Below are 20,611 nucleotides of genomic sequence, written 5' to 3' on the forward strand. Positions count from 1 at the left end.
AAATTATTTAAAATATTTATATATATATTTTTATATTTATTTTAATAATTTATAATTTTTTTAAAAAAGCATTGCTTTTTTATTTTATTAAAAGATTCACGATAATATATTCGATTCGAATATTTCTAATTAATATCTTCGATTTATTATAATCGAAATATTTATAATTCCAATACTTGAAATTTGAAAACAAATTTTTTTAAAATTACACAAAAAATACTATATACAATTTTTTTCAGAATAGAATTCTGTCAATATTTTAAGTTATAAAATGTTCTAAATGCGACAATTGCTTTTATATAGGCTAATATTATGCATTATTATGCATTATTAAAATTTTTTGCTTTGCTTTTACTTTATGCATATGTAATCCTTCATTTAGTACTTATTTTGTTTTTAATTTGTTCTATGATTTTCCGATAACGTACAACCATTGCTTTGTATATCTAAAAATAATACAAGAACAAAATAATTAAATATATATTATTTGGAAAAATATAAAATTGATTTTTAATATATCACTTACTGATTCTGCATCATCATAAGGTCGACATATGAGTGTTGGTTCTGGTAAACATCGAGTTATCTCGTCAAAATTACATTCATTTCGTAGCAAAGCATATTTCGCTTGATAGGCTGCACCTATCACAGCTGAATTAACAACTTCCTATTAAATAGTAATATTAAATAGAATAACAATATTGGAAAAAAATTTTTAAATAAAATTATAATTACTTTTTGAAATATCATTTTTAAAATATTAATTTAAAGATGATTATTATACTAATATTTTATAATATTTTTAATATATATTTTTAATATAATATTTTTAATATAATTTTATTATACTAATATAAAAATAGAAATAATTAAAACAAAATTACCGATATATATACTGGCGAATTAAAAACATCAGCAAGTACTTGCAATATAGCTTTGTTCGTAGATGCACCTCCAGTCGCAATAATACGTGTATTTGGTCCTATAAATAAAGAAATTATTATTATTCTTAATTATCTATTATAGAAAATACTATTTATTTCTAACAGTTTATAATATTTTTAATTTAATTACATAAAAGAAATAGGAAAATTGTAGATATTATTTTATTTACCGATAACAAAACCAAAATCTTCAGCATGAGCTCTTTTCGCAACGAATTGACCCTCGATTAAGGCTCTTACTTCGACTTCTTTTGAACTATAGCGCGAAATTTCATTATTCGCTTTGTTAAATCTATGATCGCCAATAACAAATGGCAATATTTCTTGTGTGTCGAAGTATAAACCTAAATTTCCAAAATTACCACGCGGAGTACTTTCCAGCAATTCGTTGAAAATTTGCCAAGAACTTTGTGCTGCACTGTCACGTATTCTTTCGCGAGTTAGAGATCCATTTTTAAAGCTAAAAATTTCAAAAATCAATATAACAAATTTATTATAAATATTTATTTCCTCAATTTCTAAATCATTTATATATATATTCATTTCATATATTTTTACTTATCTGCCATAATTTTTTCTCCAATTATATTAAAAAAATATTACCAAAGTAATGCCATATAAGCTTCATCATCAAGAGGATTGCAAAAAGTATGTCCTTCCAGAGCAGTTTTTGGTTTATTTAGCCATAAAAATAAAGTATCACTTGTTCCTAAACTGCAAGCAATATCTCCTTCTTTCAATCTCATTCCTACATAATAATAAATATATATATATTTATTAGTTGTATATTATTTAATTATTAACTTATTTATTTATATGATGAATATCCTTAATTTATAATTTATCACAAAAAATCATAATAAATTTTCACATATATTTAAATGTATTCTTGTTTAAATTGAATTATAGTATATTTTACAATCCATTAACTTGTTGCAATTTGTTAAAATATTTTAGTGTACTATATTCGAATATAAAAAAAACTAGTCGAAAGAAATTTGCATTTATATATATTCTTGCATAAAATATAATTTCTCAAGTCTCATTTAAATATAGAACCAATTTTAAATGATGTCATTTAGAATTGTACCTTAAAATATAATTATCAAATTTTTAAAAAAAATTTATTAAATATATTATAGTTCAAATAAAATATAAATATAAAAATTATAAAAAAGAAAAAGAATAGAAATAAAAATTTAAAAAGATATATTGACAAATCAATTAAATCAAGCGATTCAGAATTCATTCAACAGTTTCCTTAACAGTAAATTGCAAATTATAATTGACTCGAAAAATCTCATTAATCATTCCGTACGGGGAGCGAAAGTTTATACGTATCTATACACGCCAATTAGATATGTATTTACATGAATATTCATGAGGGCATTCGGTACTCAAAGAATCGAGACTTGTTGTCGAAAGACGAAGTAGTGCGTATAAATTAATACTATCGGTCAAATAAAAAAAAAATGATTCGTGCAAGCGATCTTGTATGCTTACCTATTAGAGAACTGGAATTGTCGCCCGTGAACGCAATTATCCGACATGCCTTGTCGAAGCCGAATCTTTCGACGAAATAGGACGAAATTGGTCCGATATCGGTGCCCGGAGAAACTGGTTTCCCGAGTTTTTTTCGTAAATCAGGACCGCAAGCCTGAACAAATAGATTCGATGAATATTGAAAAAGTAAAGCGAATATGGTGTGGTATTTGCATTAAAAAAATAAATTGTAAGTAATTAATATTGAGTTTATTGAATTTTATGTGCTTTGTATTTTTTATTTTTGTTGAAAATGGACTTATTATTAAATTGATAGTAATTTTAGAAATTAGAAAAGAATTATAAAAAATTATAAAGATAATATTTTAATATAGAATATTTCCACAATAATTATAAGAAAATTTTCCAATGAATTTTGTTTAAATATATATATATATATATATATATATATATATATATATATATATATATAAACAAATACTTTTCCATTAATTATTCATGCATTAATTATAAAATTAATCATTCTGATTTTCAATTTTAGAATCTCGATAAATTTTTCAGTTGCAAATGTAAAATTCCAGTTGAAAATTAAATTGAAATGGAATGCATAAAATTCGTAAATTTATAAACGATTACGAAATATTTTTATGTAATATCACAATTTCTCACGAAATTATCTTTGAAATGTTGAAAGAATGTTTATTTTTATTCCCAAATAAAAATATTTTATTATATTATATTATATTTTAGCGTATTTAAAGGTAATCTAATAACTATCAGTGATAATTATCTACCTCTAACAAGACGTCATCCCAATCTTTCGTATGAATATTTAATAAGTTCATTCCAGAGCCATCAGACCAATCAATGGGTGCAAAATCTCCCAAAAACAAGGAAGCAAGAAAACTGCTAATCAAAGAAATTCTCTGAAAGAAATATTTAGAAATGATTTAATATAAAAAAAAAAAAAAAATGGTTACGAAATTTTATTTAAATTTTACTTCATAATGTAGAATGCGTATTAGTGACGTATATATTATTTCATTCTCATTGACATTATTAACATTAGATCTTTATAAATAGAAATTTTAGCAGTATGTTAAAAGAAATATTCTAAATATTCTAAACAAGCAATGCTTGATACAATTTTTATTAAAAATATCAAGATTGATCGAAATAAATAAAAGTAGTCAGTCATTGATATTGCGATTATAGAAAAATAGTTGATATAATCTATTTATTTTGTTTCTATTTTTTTTAAATAATATTTTAAATAATTTTCAAATAATAATTTTATTATTTATTGATTTTATTATATTTATTATTTTAATCTAATAAATTAAATATCTAATATACAAATAATCTCATTAGTAGTTTCTATCTTATTATCAATTCTTTAAGAATTATAAATTTATTTAATAAAAGATCTTAAAAAAATAATCAAAATATTCAATCACGATACGATTTATAAAAATTTGTCCATTTTTTTTTTTGTAACAAACAAAATTATTAATGACAATTCTAAAATTTATATTTTTGTTAACGTTACAGCTTTTAATGTCACTAATTTTTCTATAATCGTAATAAAAACGACCTAAATAGAAGTGACATCGAGCTAGATATTATATCTATTAAAAAAGAACAATTCAAACAGGTAAGTAATCATTGTTATCAGACTACCGTTAGTATTATGCATCTCTACAAAAGCTACGGATCACCAGAACCATCATTCATCATCACACAAGTACAAAAAATCTGAAATAAATGTAATGCACGTATATGTGGAATAGATCCACATTTATCGAATACCTCGATCAATCGGCGTCCCGAAATTTGTTCAACGAAGCCGTAAGTGTAGTGGATATACCTTAGTAGAATTGTAGGCTTCCGGTTTGGTGCGTGCTATTTTCGCTATCTGAGGTCCTGAGAATCTTTCATACGCTCGTGATCCTGTTATCTCTGCTAATTTCTGCAATAAGCCATTATGACAGATTGTATAAGAATAATTGATTAGCAGATTAAGTCAGTGTATCGATTAATTATGAATCAATTTGATTTTCGCCATCTTTACTAACGACACCTTCTGTCACCATTATAATTTATGTAATGTTATAACATCGACGCTAGATGTCACGTCGATATGTTCTATTTAGACATCTATTCTCGAGCAATAATTTTATTTAGACATTTTGTTCAGAAGATGAATCATGAAAATCAATAAAATACTTAATTAATCATTGAAGATCGATTAACATCGACTTTTCAACGAATATAAAAATATCCTGTGGAACGAAATTAGAATTTCTTTTCTATTATATTTTCTTGTTTAAGACATTTGATGAATATCAAGAAACATCGAGAAAAAAAATATATGAATATATTGTTTATTTTTTCTACAATAAACCAAGGTAATCTTTTATTGAAAAAAATATTTTTTAACAATTTTAATTGCTAATTGATTCAAAATTTATTAATTTTTGTTTGAAATATTTTTTTATTAAATTATCGTTAAGTGTTTAAAAAATCATGTATATCAATTGCTGAACTTTCTATATATATATATATTCAATGGATACGATCGAGAATTTGCAAAATATGCAAATTGCCAATTAATTCTTTGATATGAATGAATATTCATAGAAATTCGCAATCGAGAATTTCTAGAGAATGATATGCATTTTAAAAAGTTTTTGAAGGAATGTTTATTTTTAATAAATAAAATGAATCTTTCTAGGTTTATAGGTGGAACGATTAAAATAAAAAAGAAATCTTAGCTTTTTGATTGGATACAACGAAAGAAAATTAAAACTAAAATTCAGGATATTATTCTCTTCATTATTTTCGCACTGTTAATTTTATGATACATTTTTAACATATCCCAAGCTTTATTAGAATATAATGAATTATAAAATAGTAAATTATGACACTAATAAAAAAACTGTAAAGATATGTATGAACAAAATGGAGAATTTTATATGGAAAGAAATTCTCGTGGTTCTAATTTTAAAAAGGTAAAATTTCTGTATTATTCGTAAAATAAAAAAGAAAACACATACTTCAGGACCGCCTACAGCTTCTTCTAACATCTTACATTCTTCGGTAGTGCTGGAATCCATCCACACAGGTGATCGTGTGATCGAAAAAGCGACTATTAACTGTATGGATAAGAATTGCGCAGGATCCAATTGCTGCAAATATTTTTGACTGTCCTTGCTCCAGTAAACTGTGCCATGTTGCTATGTCACAATAAATAAAGATAACATTATCGTTTGCATGTGTTTTTACAACGGTAAAATGTTTATAAGAATTTATAAGAATTATATGTTGCAAAATTTCATTTTTCAATATGTAATTGAAAACATAAATGTTTGAATTTTTGAATTTTTAATATGAAGCTTGAATTAAAATTTTATGTCAACAGCATCGAAGATTTACGAAAGTTTAAGTAAACGATTTGTTTGCGTCAAATGAAGAAAAAATATTACATATAAGACTAATTAAATCTTGGTTTTATGTTAATCGATCTTTTTTATAATCATTTATATCAGTGATTCTTTTTGTTGCAGCTAAATGACTAAAAATAACAAATTTACTCATCTATTAAGTCTTAAAATGATAATATATGAATATTTCATAAAGAATGAATATTAAATATATATATATATTTTTTTTTAATTTATAGCTTTAATAATATTACATCTTGTGGCAAAACTTAATTGACATGAAAATAATTAGATTGACAGATTTACTACATGTATTGAAATTTATGAATCATCATTTTATTAAAATATTTCTATCTCAATGTTTTGACATTATTTGATATTTTGATATTATTTTACCTGTGCGCATCCAGAAATGGCTGCCACTTTGCTAAAATCAACGCCACACACGCGCAATTTATCAAGAATCATATCCAGAGCATTGATCCACATTACAACAGGAGCCACTACTACATTTGGCTCATCTTTTTTGTGAATGACGCCTCCATATGTTCTACAATCATCGAATGTTTAATAATTAAAATAAAGAGAAAGAGAGAATTGAATTTTTATAAAAAAATGAAAGATTGACATGAAAATGAATATTTTTTTAAATTTTATTTAAAAATTTATGTAATCAATGCTCTAATTCAAAAGAAGAAAAAGATAAAAAGTTGAAACTAAAACAGTATGAAAAAATATAATTAAAAATCATAATAAAAACATAATGTGAGTGACACATACCTAAATCCTGGCAAATCAGTATCGAATTGTACACTGGTTTCATGAAGAACAGCGAGATTGTTATCAACGACAATTGCTTTCAACTATAAATACCAAAAAATACTTGTTAATTGTTTTTTTTTTTTATATTTATTTTCATAATGATTTCCGATTTCTTATCTTTGGTATCAAAACTATTAAATAAGTCACGTGTAGCACTATGTGAGAATAATAAGATTAGAAAATATATCTCCTTACGACACGGTCAATTAGTTACGCTATCTTATAACGTAATACGAAATTTATTGCGTATTCTGAAATTCAAAATTTGTTTGTCTATTGAATGAGTATATATACACATAATGTTTAATATATACTTTTGATCATATAATCAAATGAAAAATTATTTTATTAAATAAAAAATGTTCGAATATACTACCACCAATTTATTCATACATGTAAAAATTGTGAAACATGTAAGATCAGAATGAAATTGTGTGGTTAAATAAATATTATTATTATCAAAAGAGATTGTGAAATGAAATACAACTAAGAATCATAAAACAAGGCACATATTAAAAGAAAAAAAATATTAAAAATGTTAAAAAGAAAAATTTTATAATTACAATATAAATTTTATAATAAAGTTAAACTCAGAAATTTCGAAAAGTTTTGTTGTTTATTTACAAATTTGTTTAAAAATTTCTTCAAATAAGTAATTTAAATAAATAAATAAATTTTAATCGCTTTTGAATTTGGACAATAATTTATAATAATAAATATTATATAAAATCTTTTAATTTTAAAAAATGATGTACAACTCGATATATAGTAAATAAAAATGATATCTCATAGAATCAATTACAATATATCATTTATAGTAGTATATCATTCGTAATTCAGTTCTTTTTTCTTTTTAAAGGATGATTAATATTGCATAAATAAAAATCGTATTCGATGCGAATTGATCGTAACGTCTAGGTATGATTAATGAATTTTCGAGCAATAGTATTTTGCTGAAGAGACGCTTTAGAATTTCAATTATCATTTCGAGCGTTCCTAATGTTCCGCGTTTTTCATTGCAAACAGAGAGATACACTTTTCTTTCGCCCGTATCGTTCCAATGCTTAATGTTATCGTTACGTTAGATAATAGTGACCCATTGGGCGAATATCATGCTGTGAACTGCTTATATATTAATCAACAAAGATGAATTTTCATGTCATTTTTATAAACTATTGATTATAATATTTTTCTAAATATAAATATCTTAATATAAATTGTAAAAATATAATTTAATATGTAAAATTATTTTTAAATTAATTATAACAATTTAGGTTAATAATATTATCAATTATTGTTCAGAAAATATGAATTTTAATTTTGTTATATTCTTTCAAGAAAAAGAGTTACGTAATTGATCTGATTATTATATAATTAGAAACTTGAGAATACGATTTCAAATATTTACCAACAGAGATAAAGTATTTTGTAATAAATATTTCAAATTTAAAAAACTAAAACAAATTAAACATTTAAATTCGATATTATAAAATCAGAATGGCTTAAAAAAATTATAATTCATACTATAACTTTTTAAAATACTATAAAAAATGAAATAACTAATACTGAAAATGTATGTTTTATCTAAATAGATTCTTATTGAATATTTTTTTTAATTATTATATCCTTATATAATATAATATAAATTATATATCCTTATATTTTCCTTTCATTGAATTTATTAATTATATCTATAAAAAATAACTATACATTATTAATTTATGTACGTAATTAATATTTTCTTCTAATATGATATTTTTATAAATATCTAATTTTCATAGATTTAAAGAAAACGCGCGTTAACATGAGCATGCGCAATAAATGATGCGCATAAAAAGCCAGTAAGTGAGCGTTGTTACGTGAGCATGAAAAAATAAATTATACTTCAAAGTAACAAATGTCGATTTGTGATTTATTGTATAATTATAGTGACTGTTTTCGCGTGAAAAAAATATATAAAATCGAAAGCAAATAGTAAAAGAAAGAAAAGATAAAAAAATTAACCTTAATTAACAAGATTGTCATTTGTGTTTCGTGTCGACAGTACTTTCATATGGTGAGAAAACATGTCATTCGTCGATAAGTATACAATCTTAGCAGATGTTCATCTTATGATAAAAAACATGCCGTGAATATGCAATTTTTTAAGAATTTACCTGCTGTGTACTAAGATCAAATCCTAAATATGTTGCGTTCGAAGTAGCGCTCATATTCTCAATTGTAACTGCGTCAAAATCGTGGAATAAATTCAATATAACAAAGATTCACTGGAACAAACAACTCTTAAAAAAAACTAATACACTTCACTATAAATCCGTACGTTTTTTTGAAATGCGGGAAATTAATGTTTAAATCTAGTTGAGATCTAGTCTGTACGTGATTCTACACTCGTTCTTAGTAAAAGCCGTTACGCGCTGTTTCGCGTTCATTACGCGTCTCAAAATGACTAAATGAGAGTAGTCTTATCGTTATTATTAATAATATAATGCTATTCGTTACGTAAGGCAGATTAATGCACAATAAAAGTTCCTCGAATTGAATTTATTTATCTTTTATAACATTTTCATAATATTTGGAATGCAACTGACAATGAATCGCTGTACTATGATGAAGAGGTTAAGTTTCTGTCGATACTATTTTCTCTCCGAGTATACTGTTAAATTTCTTTACCGGCTGATCTATTGCATAGGTATATACGATGAATTCACATTTATGTTGCTGAGAATTTCTCACAAGATAATTAAACAAGCATTAGTCATTGTTTAAATTATATACAAATTAACAGAATCTAATACTTTTTCACATATATCTATCTTGTTGAATATAATACATATTACATTCTATAAAATATCGTTGAATTATATATTATTTTATATTATAAAATAAAAAGTATATATGACAAAGATATGAAAAAAAATTTTATTATTATTATTATATTATTTATAATAATACTATATGAAAAATTGTGAAATAAAAGTATTACATAAAGTTATATGTTGTATCATGAAAATTTAAAATTATTATAAAAAGTAGTATATGTATTTTGATATTTTTTTTAAGAATTTGAAATAAAAGTAAAATTCTTTATATTAATAGGATTCGCGATACTGGTTTTTAAACCGGTTTGGCTCGTTACTGCGCAAACTACATAGACGCGTCTACAACATTCTACTAACGTGAAAAAAAAAGCAAATAACAAAATGATTTAATTTTTAATCTGAATTTTTTAATACAAATATTATAATTTAAGTATATACTAATATTTAATTAATAATTAACCATAATATAATGATTCAAATATTGTAAGTTAAAAAATTGAAAAATTAAAAATTTTTGTAAAGGTAAAGAAACAAAATATTAGCATTATAAAATTTTATCAATAAGCGGGACAAAATTTAACAAGAAATTACAAATTTTTGTTTTTATTTTTTTAGTCGTTATCAATGTTTTCACGGATTCGAAGAATATCAAGGAGATCAATTACTTTAAAAGTATCTCTAACACAAAACTATCCGACAAGAACATAAAATATAGTTTGAAGTAATCTTTCGTTCCACCGGCGACAGGCGGCGTATGCTTGTCAGAAAGCAACGCGGGATAACCGCATCGCGCAGACCGAAACTAGCAAAAATAAACACTTTGCCGCGAGGCCATGAACCATTATATTATGTACAGTTCGTTCAGAGACGTATCGAAGTCATAAATTATTATATCAATCGGTTGTACGATTGTCGCTATAGCGACATTTCTTATATCGTCGGAACATTTTTCTAGATTGATTTCATAACCTCTTTATGTCTTTAACAGATATCTTAATATATATATATATATATATATATACATATAGTATATTGGAGTATAAAGTTTGCCCAAAAAACAATTGTCAAGAGTCAGCATAGGATTATAATAATTTACGAGAAATATCGTCATCGTTGTAGTATCGTTTTCTTCGAAAGACGAAAACGAAGACCCGAAGGCGAGCGTGCATTGACGCCGCCCGATACTGGGTGGTAAGTCCATCGGTGCATCGTGGTGCAATCAGTTGTAGCAACAACGACGTTGTATTGGTAGTGATGCATCGTTTACGGTAGAGGGGGCGAAAGTATGACGAGAAGAGCAACGAAATGGTTGAAGGGTGGGAGGAAGAGGGAGATTGTTAAGTTATGTTAGTCGATATACGGGTTTGTTTGCGTAGTCAGTGACGGTGTAGGAGAGCGCGCGGCAACTGGGAGAGTAAAACGGCGCATGAAAAGAGAAAAAGAAGAAGAGGGAGGCGAAGTTGTGACCAGGGTGCCAGGGGGTCTGGCCCAAGCCTGTTTGTCGGTCCCGTTGCCCTATAATCGTGGTATACGGATAATGGTTTGGGTTAAGGGGACGTCAGGATGGGCCGTGCTAGAGGGGAACACGAGAGGAAAGAGATCAGAGTAAAGAACGTGTATAGAAGAGCCGGGAGCAGCGGCGTCGAGACAGAGCAGTTTCGAACGTCCTGCACTTTTCGTAGACGAAAAGGACGAGCCGACGCACACCCAATCGAGCGAAACTTTCGCTGGCTCGGCTTACCCATCGTTTGGCAAAGCTTTTCTTTCGATCTTGTCCTGTCCAGGGAACCAAGCGATGATTTCTGGCCCAGCTATGCTAGCTTGAAAATGTAATTACCGAGAAAGCCCGGTGGAGAATGTTCCCGCTGACGCTGGAACACTTGAGGAATAACTATTGAAAAATATAATATTTTGCTCGTATTTGGCTGATTCAAATACATTTTTATAAAATTTGAATGATGCATAGTTTTATTATATGGGAAATTAATTAATTCATTGAAGGATGAATGAGATAATAGACGATAATAATTTTCATGATTTATATACGCTTGCATAAAACTGATTCAGAATCTGGTATGTTACAAGAACAAGATATATTTTACTCAAGATATTAAACATGTTGACTAATTTCTATAAAAAAGATTCATAAATTCTCTAGAATTTTGCTTTTAGAAAGTTATGACAGCTATAAAATATGTCAATTCCAATTTAATTATTTAATTTGTGTCATAATAAATAATTATATATACTTTTTTAAGTTAATCAAAAAAATAATGTATGTATCAATCAATTATTATATCATTTATTGTATTCAATATATTAAATTAATGTCAATTTATCATTTCATTTTTATTTAATAAATACATTTAATATACATATAATTATATGAAAAAATAAATAATTAAATGAAATGATTAATATTATTAGAATAAAAAACTGCTTTTTGTTTAATATCTTTTTGAATCAGAAAAAGTTGCTTTCTGATTCATGAAAATTGCAATAATCATTACCATATTAATCCATATTACTATTAGTTTTCAGGAAACAGTCATGAGGAAACTTTTCTTACAATTACAATTTTTTCCATACATATCAGCATAAAGTTTTATATTAGGAAAAACTAAGGCTCAAGAATGAAAACAACCATGTATTAAAGATAACAGCAGAAGAAATTGTAGCATTGTTCATCATCCATAACAGTGAGTTGAATGCTTGTTTAACGCGTGTACGATACACGAAAGAATTTGCCGCGAGTTGAGAGGGAGGGGGAGGGGGGATTTGCCCGATTGGTTCGATGTTTTCTACATTGACAAACACAGTGCTAGCGCGGGAAAGAGGGTTGGTTTCGATCGTGAAATTTTTTGGAAGAGTGGAGTTTCATTATCTAAACACATCGTCGTCGAATATATTGACAGGGAGGCGGGAAAAAAAAGGGAGGAGGAAAGGGATGATGGGGATGGTGCAGAAGCGGCGGATGGCGTCGGCGACAGCCGGCAGAGCCACGTCGTCGCCGTCGAACGGACGACGACGAAACGACGGGCAGGCTCTCTCGTGCAGACGAAACGTGTGTGGAGTGAGAGACGGAAAGGGAGAAAGAGACAGCCGGGCGCCGATTCCAGCGACCGGCCGGCGCTAACCTCGACGCCAACCGTGGAACGTCGCCGACACCGTCGCCGCCACTGGCCGACCCACGACACCACGACGAAGACGACGATGACGACGGGCACGACGACCACGACGACGATGTCGACGACGACCACGACGATGTCGACCAATGCAAGAATACTTCTTCTTCTGTTGGCATCGTGGCATCGTCACGGCGGGGGTGGGACGGTGTGCGTCGGTCGCCAAGCAGGAGGGCGCCCTTCCCTTACTACCCCAGCCTCCTCCGTTCGCATCTCCTTTTGCACACCGACGCACATGTTTGCTTTGGTATTGTCAGCTGAATTTCCCGATCCCGGGATACGTCAATAGCGTGATGTTTTGTTCGGGAATAATTATGAATCTGTGGACTTACGTGGCGAGCGGTGCCAGCGCGTCTTTACTATCTCTAACGGGGGTTCCCTTCGCTCGCCCTCCTCTTTAGAAAAACGGAACGACGATCCCCCCCCCATCCTTTCCTTTCGGTCGCTCCTCGATCGTAAGAATCGTTTGTTCTGGGGGAATGGCGTTTGGTTTTATGGTTCTTACGGAATTCATGTAATATCGATCAAGCTACGAAAGAAATGTTTTCAAAACCTGTTTACTTCGAAAAGTTTTCCTCTTCGAATCCGTTTACTCGCGGCTCCTAGGATAATCGTAAATAGATCAACCATTGAAATTAAGGCCGCGTCTGTCTGGACGTGTGAAAGATTATTAGTTTCTTTGTTTTATTAATCAAAAAAAATGCACTACTATTACAAAAATATCCAATACTATTGGATATTTGAAAAGAATTTATTTTTCATTAAAGTACATATCTTTTATTAAAGTATTTCTTGTGCATTTTATCTTCGAACACGATAATTTCGTTATAAAAGATAAGAAAAAAAGGAAGAACCATATAAAGATTCGTATCATAAAATAATAAACATGATATAATCGAGACATAATTTGTTAAAAAAACATTACAAGAATATAAAAGTTGAAGAAACGGCGATTCGAACGGTTGAATTGCCACGAGTACTCCTAGATCCAACACGATAACTCATTTTTTCGGCGGATAGAGACGGCGCCTGTGTGTATAGAGGATGTTCCCTCCCGGTACCCATGTTTTAACCCATGCCAGCGCCTACCCCCCGGCATATCCACGAAAAGTAGAAGCGAGCCATTGGGGCGGAAGATGACTACGACGGCTCCAGCGAGGGGCGCCAAGTGTTTTGATGCTTGTTATGCGAAGGGGAGCTTGATAAACAACGAGTTGGAGAACGAAGCCGGACCTAGATCGTCACCATCACCTCTTCCACCCACACTCGAAACCGACATCCGACTGACTGGCTACGATTGTGTCATTACAAGAGAATTGATATCACCGATACTATAACCGTCCCTTCTTGTTTTTTCCTCTATATCGTGGTATATACACGGGAGGAGGGTACGACTCGTAAAGTGGAATCGCTAACGCGCGTTGATTGCTTGGCAACAAATTGAAATCGCCCGGTACCGTTACAAATGTGCAATAATCCGTGGAATCTAAAAGTATCCGGTAGACCTTATTTCGATTTCTAAGTTTTCTAAATAAATATTCGATATTACGGATATAGGGAAAATCGATGAAGAGATGAATGATTATCGTGATAATAGATTATCGTAATAGTATACAAGAGCTGTTTTGAATAATCGAATTTTTTTTAAAAAATTGAACAAATTTAATAAATCGTAGAAATCATACAATATTTAATCAATTAGATAAATTCTTGAACATGACGTATACTAAGTTTAATATTTGCAATAAAATAAATTTAAAAAGATCAATATTTAACAGGAAAAGAATAAGGATTCTTATTCTTTTTTCTCTCTCTTCTCTATGTAATTATTCTAATTACATTATCAAAAAAAATGATATGAAATATTAATGTGATAAAATATTGATAAAATAAATTTTGAAACTTTATTTGAATTTTTTTTAAAGTTTGTGTGAAAATATTTATATAATTTAATTTTAAAGAGTACGTTAAATATCTGGCATGTTAAATGAGAAATAAACGAAGAGTTAAGTGAATGATGTTCGAAAATACTTAGATTTTTGGATTATCAAGATTCGTTGGATAATTTATAATGTTGCATTCCAACGCTACGGAATTAGATGCACTAATGATCCTTCCCACACACACACATACACACACATACGTATCATTCCGTTTCACCCCATCGCTATCATTATCCGCGTTCCGTTCTTGCGGCCCGCCCAAAACGAAGCATGTATTTAAATGCATGTGCTCGCTAGAAATAGTATTTGACTTTTAACGAAACAAGCAAACATACGTTTAGCATTTATCTGCGTACCTACTTAGCACGAGGAAAAATACGAGTATCCGTAGATTATAGGTCGGTTAACTTGCTCTGTCCAAGAATATAATTCACTTGTCATTTTAGTAACTAAATAGATGCAAAATAATGCGATTTATTTCTAGAAATTCTTTCTCTTCGAATCGTTAAAATTATAATTAAAATTATTATGTACATTTTTCAATAATTAAAAATTATTATTACGATAGTCTATAATTATACGTTTTAATAAGTTTAGCCTTTCCTGTTAAAATAAATTGTAATTATTTATTTTTATTCTTATCGTTCCATACATTTTCTACATATTTTCTACTATATTTCGTATATATTTCCTATATATTTAATGATAAAATGATAATAATAATAAACAAAATAGAAGAAGATATAAACGATAAACAAGATATAAATTATACGAAAATATATAGGTTATGTAACCTCTCAACAACACGAGGATTTGTATAGGATTAAAAACCAACATGTTTACTTCATTCTAATGTAAACAAAACATTCAAATACACGTACACGGATACACACATTTGATTCTTACATGAATTGCTAATAACACCAGTAGTAAAAAATCTTTCATCAGCTAAATAGCATAAACAATTTAAGAGAGGAAACCGGTCATGTTTACGACAACGAAGACTGTCGATTTAACCATGCTTTACGTCCGCGAGGGAAAGAACCCCGATTCGGATACGAGTAGAGGAACGGGGGGAGGGGAGGGGGAATAGCACAAATGACATTGTTTATCTCCAGCTCGGGGCAAGAAAAGTCTCCGTATACGGTTAGTCGTTCGACTTCACTCGGTCAAGCACCTTCGATGTGTACGATTGCCAGCGTGTTCTCCTCGTTGGCCATGCATGCACGTACATCTCCCTCTTATCTAACTATCTCTCTTTTTCTCCGTCTGTCTCCGCCACCCTCGTCTCTCTATGCGCCAATAGTACGGTCTCTAGTACGAACACAAACGAATCGAGAGGGTAGAACACGTATAGGGATACGCATACGTGTCCACGGAATGGCGTCAAGATCCGCGTCGCCACGTTACTGGCGCGCCACTGCTGTGTCGCCGCGAATTCGCGCCGGACGAGGCCGCCCTTAGGCAACAGACAGCCACAGGGGTGAGCAGACAGGCTCCAGTCGTCCTCTCTATACTACGCTACATATTGCGCGGTCGTCGGGCTCGCGGCCAGTCGACGTTCGACGATCGACGCAGTCGGTCTTCGATTGTTAATTCCAATTTCTTGTCTTCGAATCATCCATCATTTTCTAAACGAATTTCGTTTTCACGGATTGTAATTGCGAGAAAAATATTACAGGATGTTGACGGTAAATTCCGGCGGTACGCGCCATTCGAATTTCCCGCGCTACGCGAGAACGCGGTATCGTAGTTCGAAGTGTTCGATACGTACCAGTCTGTTCTATCGTGGCCTGTTTTGAATAAACTTGGAAAATTTTACGGCTACAAGAGAGATTCTCTGGCAAAGATTCATGGAAGACTTATGTTATTCGGTAATTGATTGAAAGATTAGTTAATATGCTTATTATATGCGATTGGTAATTAATTTGCTTACTTGAATTTGCTAAAACGATTCGAGTGCTATCTGGTGGCTTCAATTTATGTTACTTTCATCATTTCTTTTCGTTAGTTTATCTGTTGATATATAAAAATAGAAATTAATTTTGTTTTAAAAGATTATTTAAAATATGAAAGATATTGTATAAAAATCTGCAAAAGATGTAAATTTCAATTTTAATTTTAAGAAAATTTATTCTATATTTAAAATAAAATCTTAGAATAAAAATATAAAAAATTAAATAAAAACTAAATAATACTAAATACCGTATTAAGAATAATAAAATAAAAAAGTCAAATAATATATTAAATTAATGAATTATGTATATGTATTTTATTTATAAATTGACATTAAATTGTATTATGTTTTACATTTGGTGCATTGAACTTTAGATTACGGGACTTGCTCGTATAAATTCTAACTTAAATTTTGACACAGCGCATGTGCAACAGTTAACCAATAGCAGAAGGTTATCGTTGCAACAGGTAAGAAATAACGAGAGTTCAGTAATATCGTGCGCGTAGCAACCACGTGGTCATATCTGTCGGAAATATTGTTTTTTAAAATAAAATACAAAATACAAAAATTATATTAAATATATATATATATATTTCAATCGTGTCTTTAAATTTTAATCATTTTCTTACAATATAACAGATATAATTTCTGCATATAATTTTTATTTAATTTAATTTCTTTTTTTTTTATTGAAAAATAAAGAAAAATCTGTATAAAAGTAAATTTCCCGAAAAATTAATTATAATTCAACTTAATCATATTTTTATTTATTCTTCTTCTTTACTCAAATTTAAAATTCAATCATTTCTTTTTTTTTTTTTTTTCATATTAAGTTATTTATATCCATGATCTACACATGAACGTAGATATGTAGATACATATCAGAAGCTTCGACATTATCGTCACGGTAACATTGGCATTGAGCTTCTCTCATCTTGTGTATACAAGGCAAATTCTGATAAATGACGTTGAGAGAAAACAATTTGTTTTATATAAAACAAATACTATTTTATGTTTACATGTTTATATTTATTAGACTAACAATGAATTATATATAAGCGTCGATAAATCGATAAAATTTATTATCGCACGCCAAAATTGCACGCAATATATAAACGTCAGACGAATCTAATTAATAAAGTTAATAAAGTTGAGTCGAGTTTCTCGTTTCTAAAACTTCGCACAAAGTATGCAACTCTGATTCGTAACGCGATCCTTTCTCGAGCTTTCATTTTGCAAAAGGTCTCCGTCGGACAAAGCACCGTTAACATAAAGGAATATGCAAATATTGCATACATACACGAAGGACTGCGTTACAGTTCGCGAGATATCGGCTTTGAAAATCGGCTTACCATAGATTTAAATAATTCCAACGGCATCGCGACTTCAAACGTAGCCGATGAGTCCTCCTTTCAAATATTAAATTCCCCACCGTCGATGGTGCATTTTTGCAATTTGGTATGCATGCACCTCGGCCATACATACATGCTTACTACGTGCTCTCCACGGCATCTCGCCTCCCGTCAACTACCCAGTGTGCATGAATAAAGATGGTGCAGGTTTTGCTAGTAACATCGTATGCTTGTTTGAGAAGTGGCGAGGACACGTAAGAAGAGTGGAATATAGCGATGGGATCAATCCCATATTCGAAACGTTCAAACAATTTGTCCGGCAAATAACAATTTCGAGGTGAAGTAATAAGTATTTCCGGAAGAAACCTAACAGAATCTAACTATTCTCTAACACCTTTTTCATTTAATTTCCATCGCAAAGCGAATTCTTCCTTTTCAAACCTTATCTTAAGCTTAATCCCTTTTCAAATTCATCCAAACTTTCCAAAATAGAATAAAACCCGAAAATTCTCGATTCTTTCCAAATACCCATCCCGCTATTTCTATTTCTATCCGTGGAGGAGGAATGTTTCGCGATTTCGCCAGAGATTTGGCGCGTTGGTCCCATCGCTAGCCGAGGGCATTCGTACGCGTTATGGCAAAGAGAAATGATGGACGAAGCGGAATGAGAGGGAGAGAGAGAGAGAGAGAGAGACTGGAAAGCGGCGAGGGTGCACCACTCGAGCGGGGCCGGGGGAGGGAGGGGAGAGGCACGGGACGGACAGGCGCCTATGGCGTGGATCCGAGTGGCGCCACCGCTAACGTAAGCGTCAGCGTTAGCGCCGGTCGCGCGTCCGGACCGGCCGATATTATCCAGGAAGTTACGAGCCGCACCTGTCCCATCATACCTCTCCCACCCAACGTCGTCCTCGTCGCTGTGCTTTTACGCAGGGCCGTCGCAACGCGCTCCGTCCGGCCGTACGAGGTGCAGGTGTTCCACGTGTGCATCTCGCGGCCGCATCGCCGATTTTCGTGTACCGAGCAAAGTGGGATCTTCCGGCCCGCTCCGGTTTCAACCGGAAGACGGTGAATCGCATCCGGTTGAAAAAAAGAAAAAAAGAAAAAAGGCGGCGGATGTAAGGTCGAGTTGGCCGGATTCGTGATTCCTCGAATCTTCGCAAAATGGGGGAGAAACGGGAGGTTGGTCGAAATAATGGGCCACGAAGCGACGAGCGAGCGTGACGAGCCGCTCACCGAGCGGCTCGGTCGAGCGATCACCGAAATAGAAACGAAATAGATGCTTTTATTTCGCGCGAAACCTGCCCATATCTGCCCGGCACTCGGGTTTCAGGTGTACGAATTATTCATCCGGCTCTACGAAACTTTGGCAAATCTCTGGCGCCTCGATTATCAGGCGATGGGATCGGTTTCTCACGCGCGTTTCGAATTTTACGACGTAAAAGTTTCGGGAAATTTAGTTATTACTCGCGATATAACAGCCTTTGTTTTTTCGAAACAATTTAATCGTTCAACTCGTTCTCTAAGTTGGTTAAACTCACTCACTTTAGCATACTTACTTTCGAAGCTGAGTCATCCGTGCAACTTGGAGACCAAGTTAAAAGTATTTCCTTCTTTCCAACTACGTATTCACGAGGCGTTCGAAAACTTTCCAGTCGGTTTTAATTCCATTGGACTATATTCCCCGATAGGGGAGGTTGTTAATGTTGCGGTCGTATTTATTAGTAGCGCATACGAGGATAGAGGTTTTTCTTTTTTTTTTTTTTTCTGAAAACAGCGCCAACCGGAAAAATAAATGTCGCACCTTGTTTTACGACAAAGAATCGAGTAGGGATAGGCGCCAGTGATGTAGACGATTACGCACGGTCCGGCGAGCGTGTCTCCCACGGCGGACAACCAGCTTTTTCCATCCGCGAACGGATGTCGTTAATGCTTTCGAATTTCCATAAACGCCTGCCAACGAGCCACGATCACATGTGATTAGATATCTCATCCTGAGGAAGAGGAGCTCTGTTAATTATCGAGCTACGTTACTCGAAACTACGTTTCCTGCGATCACGATTTGATGATATTTTTGACAATCGATGCAAAAAAATGATCGATCGATCACAAGCCCGTGCTGATGAGATAAAATCATCGATAACTAAAATGGCATCGCGTTTAATTAAATTAGCCTCGGATATTAATAGGCGTTCGGATAGAATAATGCGAGACGAAATAGATACACACGTACATAACTTTCCAGTTATGTACCGTTATAAACGGTTTCAACCTGTTTCAAACGGACCTGTGACCGGTTCGAGTTATTCGAGAAAATTTTGACGATCGGTCATTTTGACACTCGTTTTCAAAGCATTCGTCCCGGTCGATCGGAGGGGGAGGAGGGTAGAGCGAAAATCACGAAAATCACCAACGGGGGCCAAGAGGCTTGAAATAGCTTGAAACTGTACGGTTCGCGGAAGATGAATTACAGTGGAATCGTGAGTAGCCGGTTCGAAGAACGAAGGCGATCGTTCTCTTCGTCGTCGTAGTAGGAATTTGGAGCGTTGACAGCGGCGCCGTCGGGGGGTTGGATCGCGTCATCCAAAGAAAAGTATCATGTCCTTACTTTGTACGGCACGCTCGGACAAATCCAATGAGAAATAT

General features: G+C 31.6%; 1 protein-coding gene and 2 long non-coding RNA genes across 4 annotated transcripts; 2 read left to right on the forward strand and 1 right to left on the reverse strand.

Moving 5' to 3' along the window:
* Nucleotides 1–215: 215 nt before the first annotated feature.
* On the reverse strand, nucleotides 216–9,491 carry LOC409884 (xylulose kinase). The gene is made up of 12 exons (XM_393374.7): nucleotides 8,869–9,491; nucleotides 6,671–6,753; nucleotides 6,287–6,440; nucleotides 5,504–5,683; nucleotides 4,315–4,416; nucleotides 3,242–3,373; nucleotides 2,448–2,601; nucleotides 1,548–1,692; nucleotides 1,115–1,404; nucleotides 885–982; nucleotides 527–667; nucleotides 216–446 (listed from the first exon to the last, which is right to left on the reverse strand). Exons 1-12 carry the CDS (start codon nucleotides 8,920–8,922, stop codon nucleotides 375–377), a joined length of 1,605 nt encoding a protein of 534 aa, XP_393374.3. The 5' UTR covers nucleotides 8,923–9,491; the 3' UTR covers nucleotides 216–374.
* On the forward strand, nucleotides 4,411–5,966 carry LOC102656174. The gene is made up of 3 exons (XR_409515.3): nucleotides 4,411–4,855; nucleotides 5,182–5,458; nucleotides 5,551–5,966. It is a non-coding gene; the product is annotated as an uncharacterized LOC102656174 (long non-coding RNA).
* On the forward strand, nucleotides 8,482–14,561 carry LOC102656261. Of its 2 annotated transcripts, XR_003304585.1 has the most exons (5): nucleotides 8,482–8,768; nucleotides 9,809–10,053; nucleotides 10,147–11,604; nucleotides 12,066–12,230; nucleotides 12,447–14,561. It is a non-coding gene; the product is annotated as an uncharacterized LOC102656261 (long non-coding RNA). The 2 variants fall into 2 exon arrangements; XR_003304584.1 differs by lacking the exon at nucleotides 9,809–10,053 and having other exon boundaries at nucleotides 8,486–8,768; nucleotides 12,447–14,559.
* Nucleotides 14,562–20,611: the final 6,050 nt, after the last annotated feature.

Source organism: Apis mellifera, linkage group LG4, assembly GCF_003254395.2.
Source record: "Apis mellifera strain DH4 linkage group LG4, Amel_HAv3.1, whole genome shotgun sequence".
Classification (NCBI taxonomy): domain Eukaryota; kingdom Metazoa; phylum Arthropoda; class Insecta; order Hymenoptera; family Apidae; genus Apis; species Apis mellifera.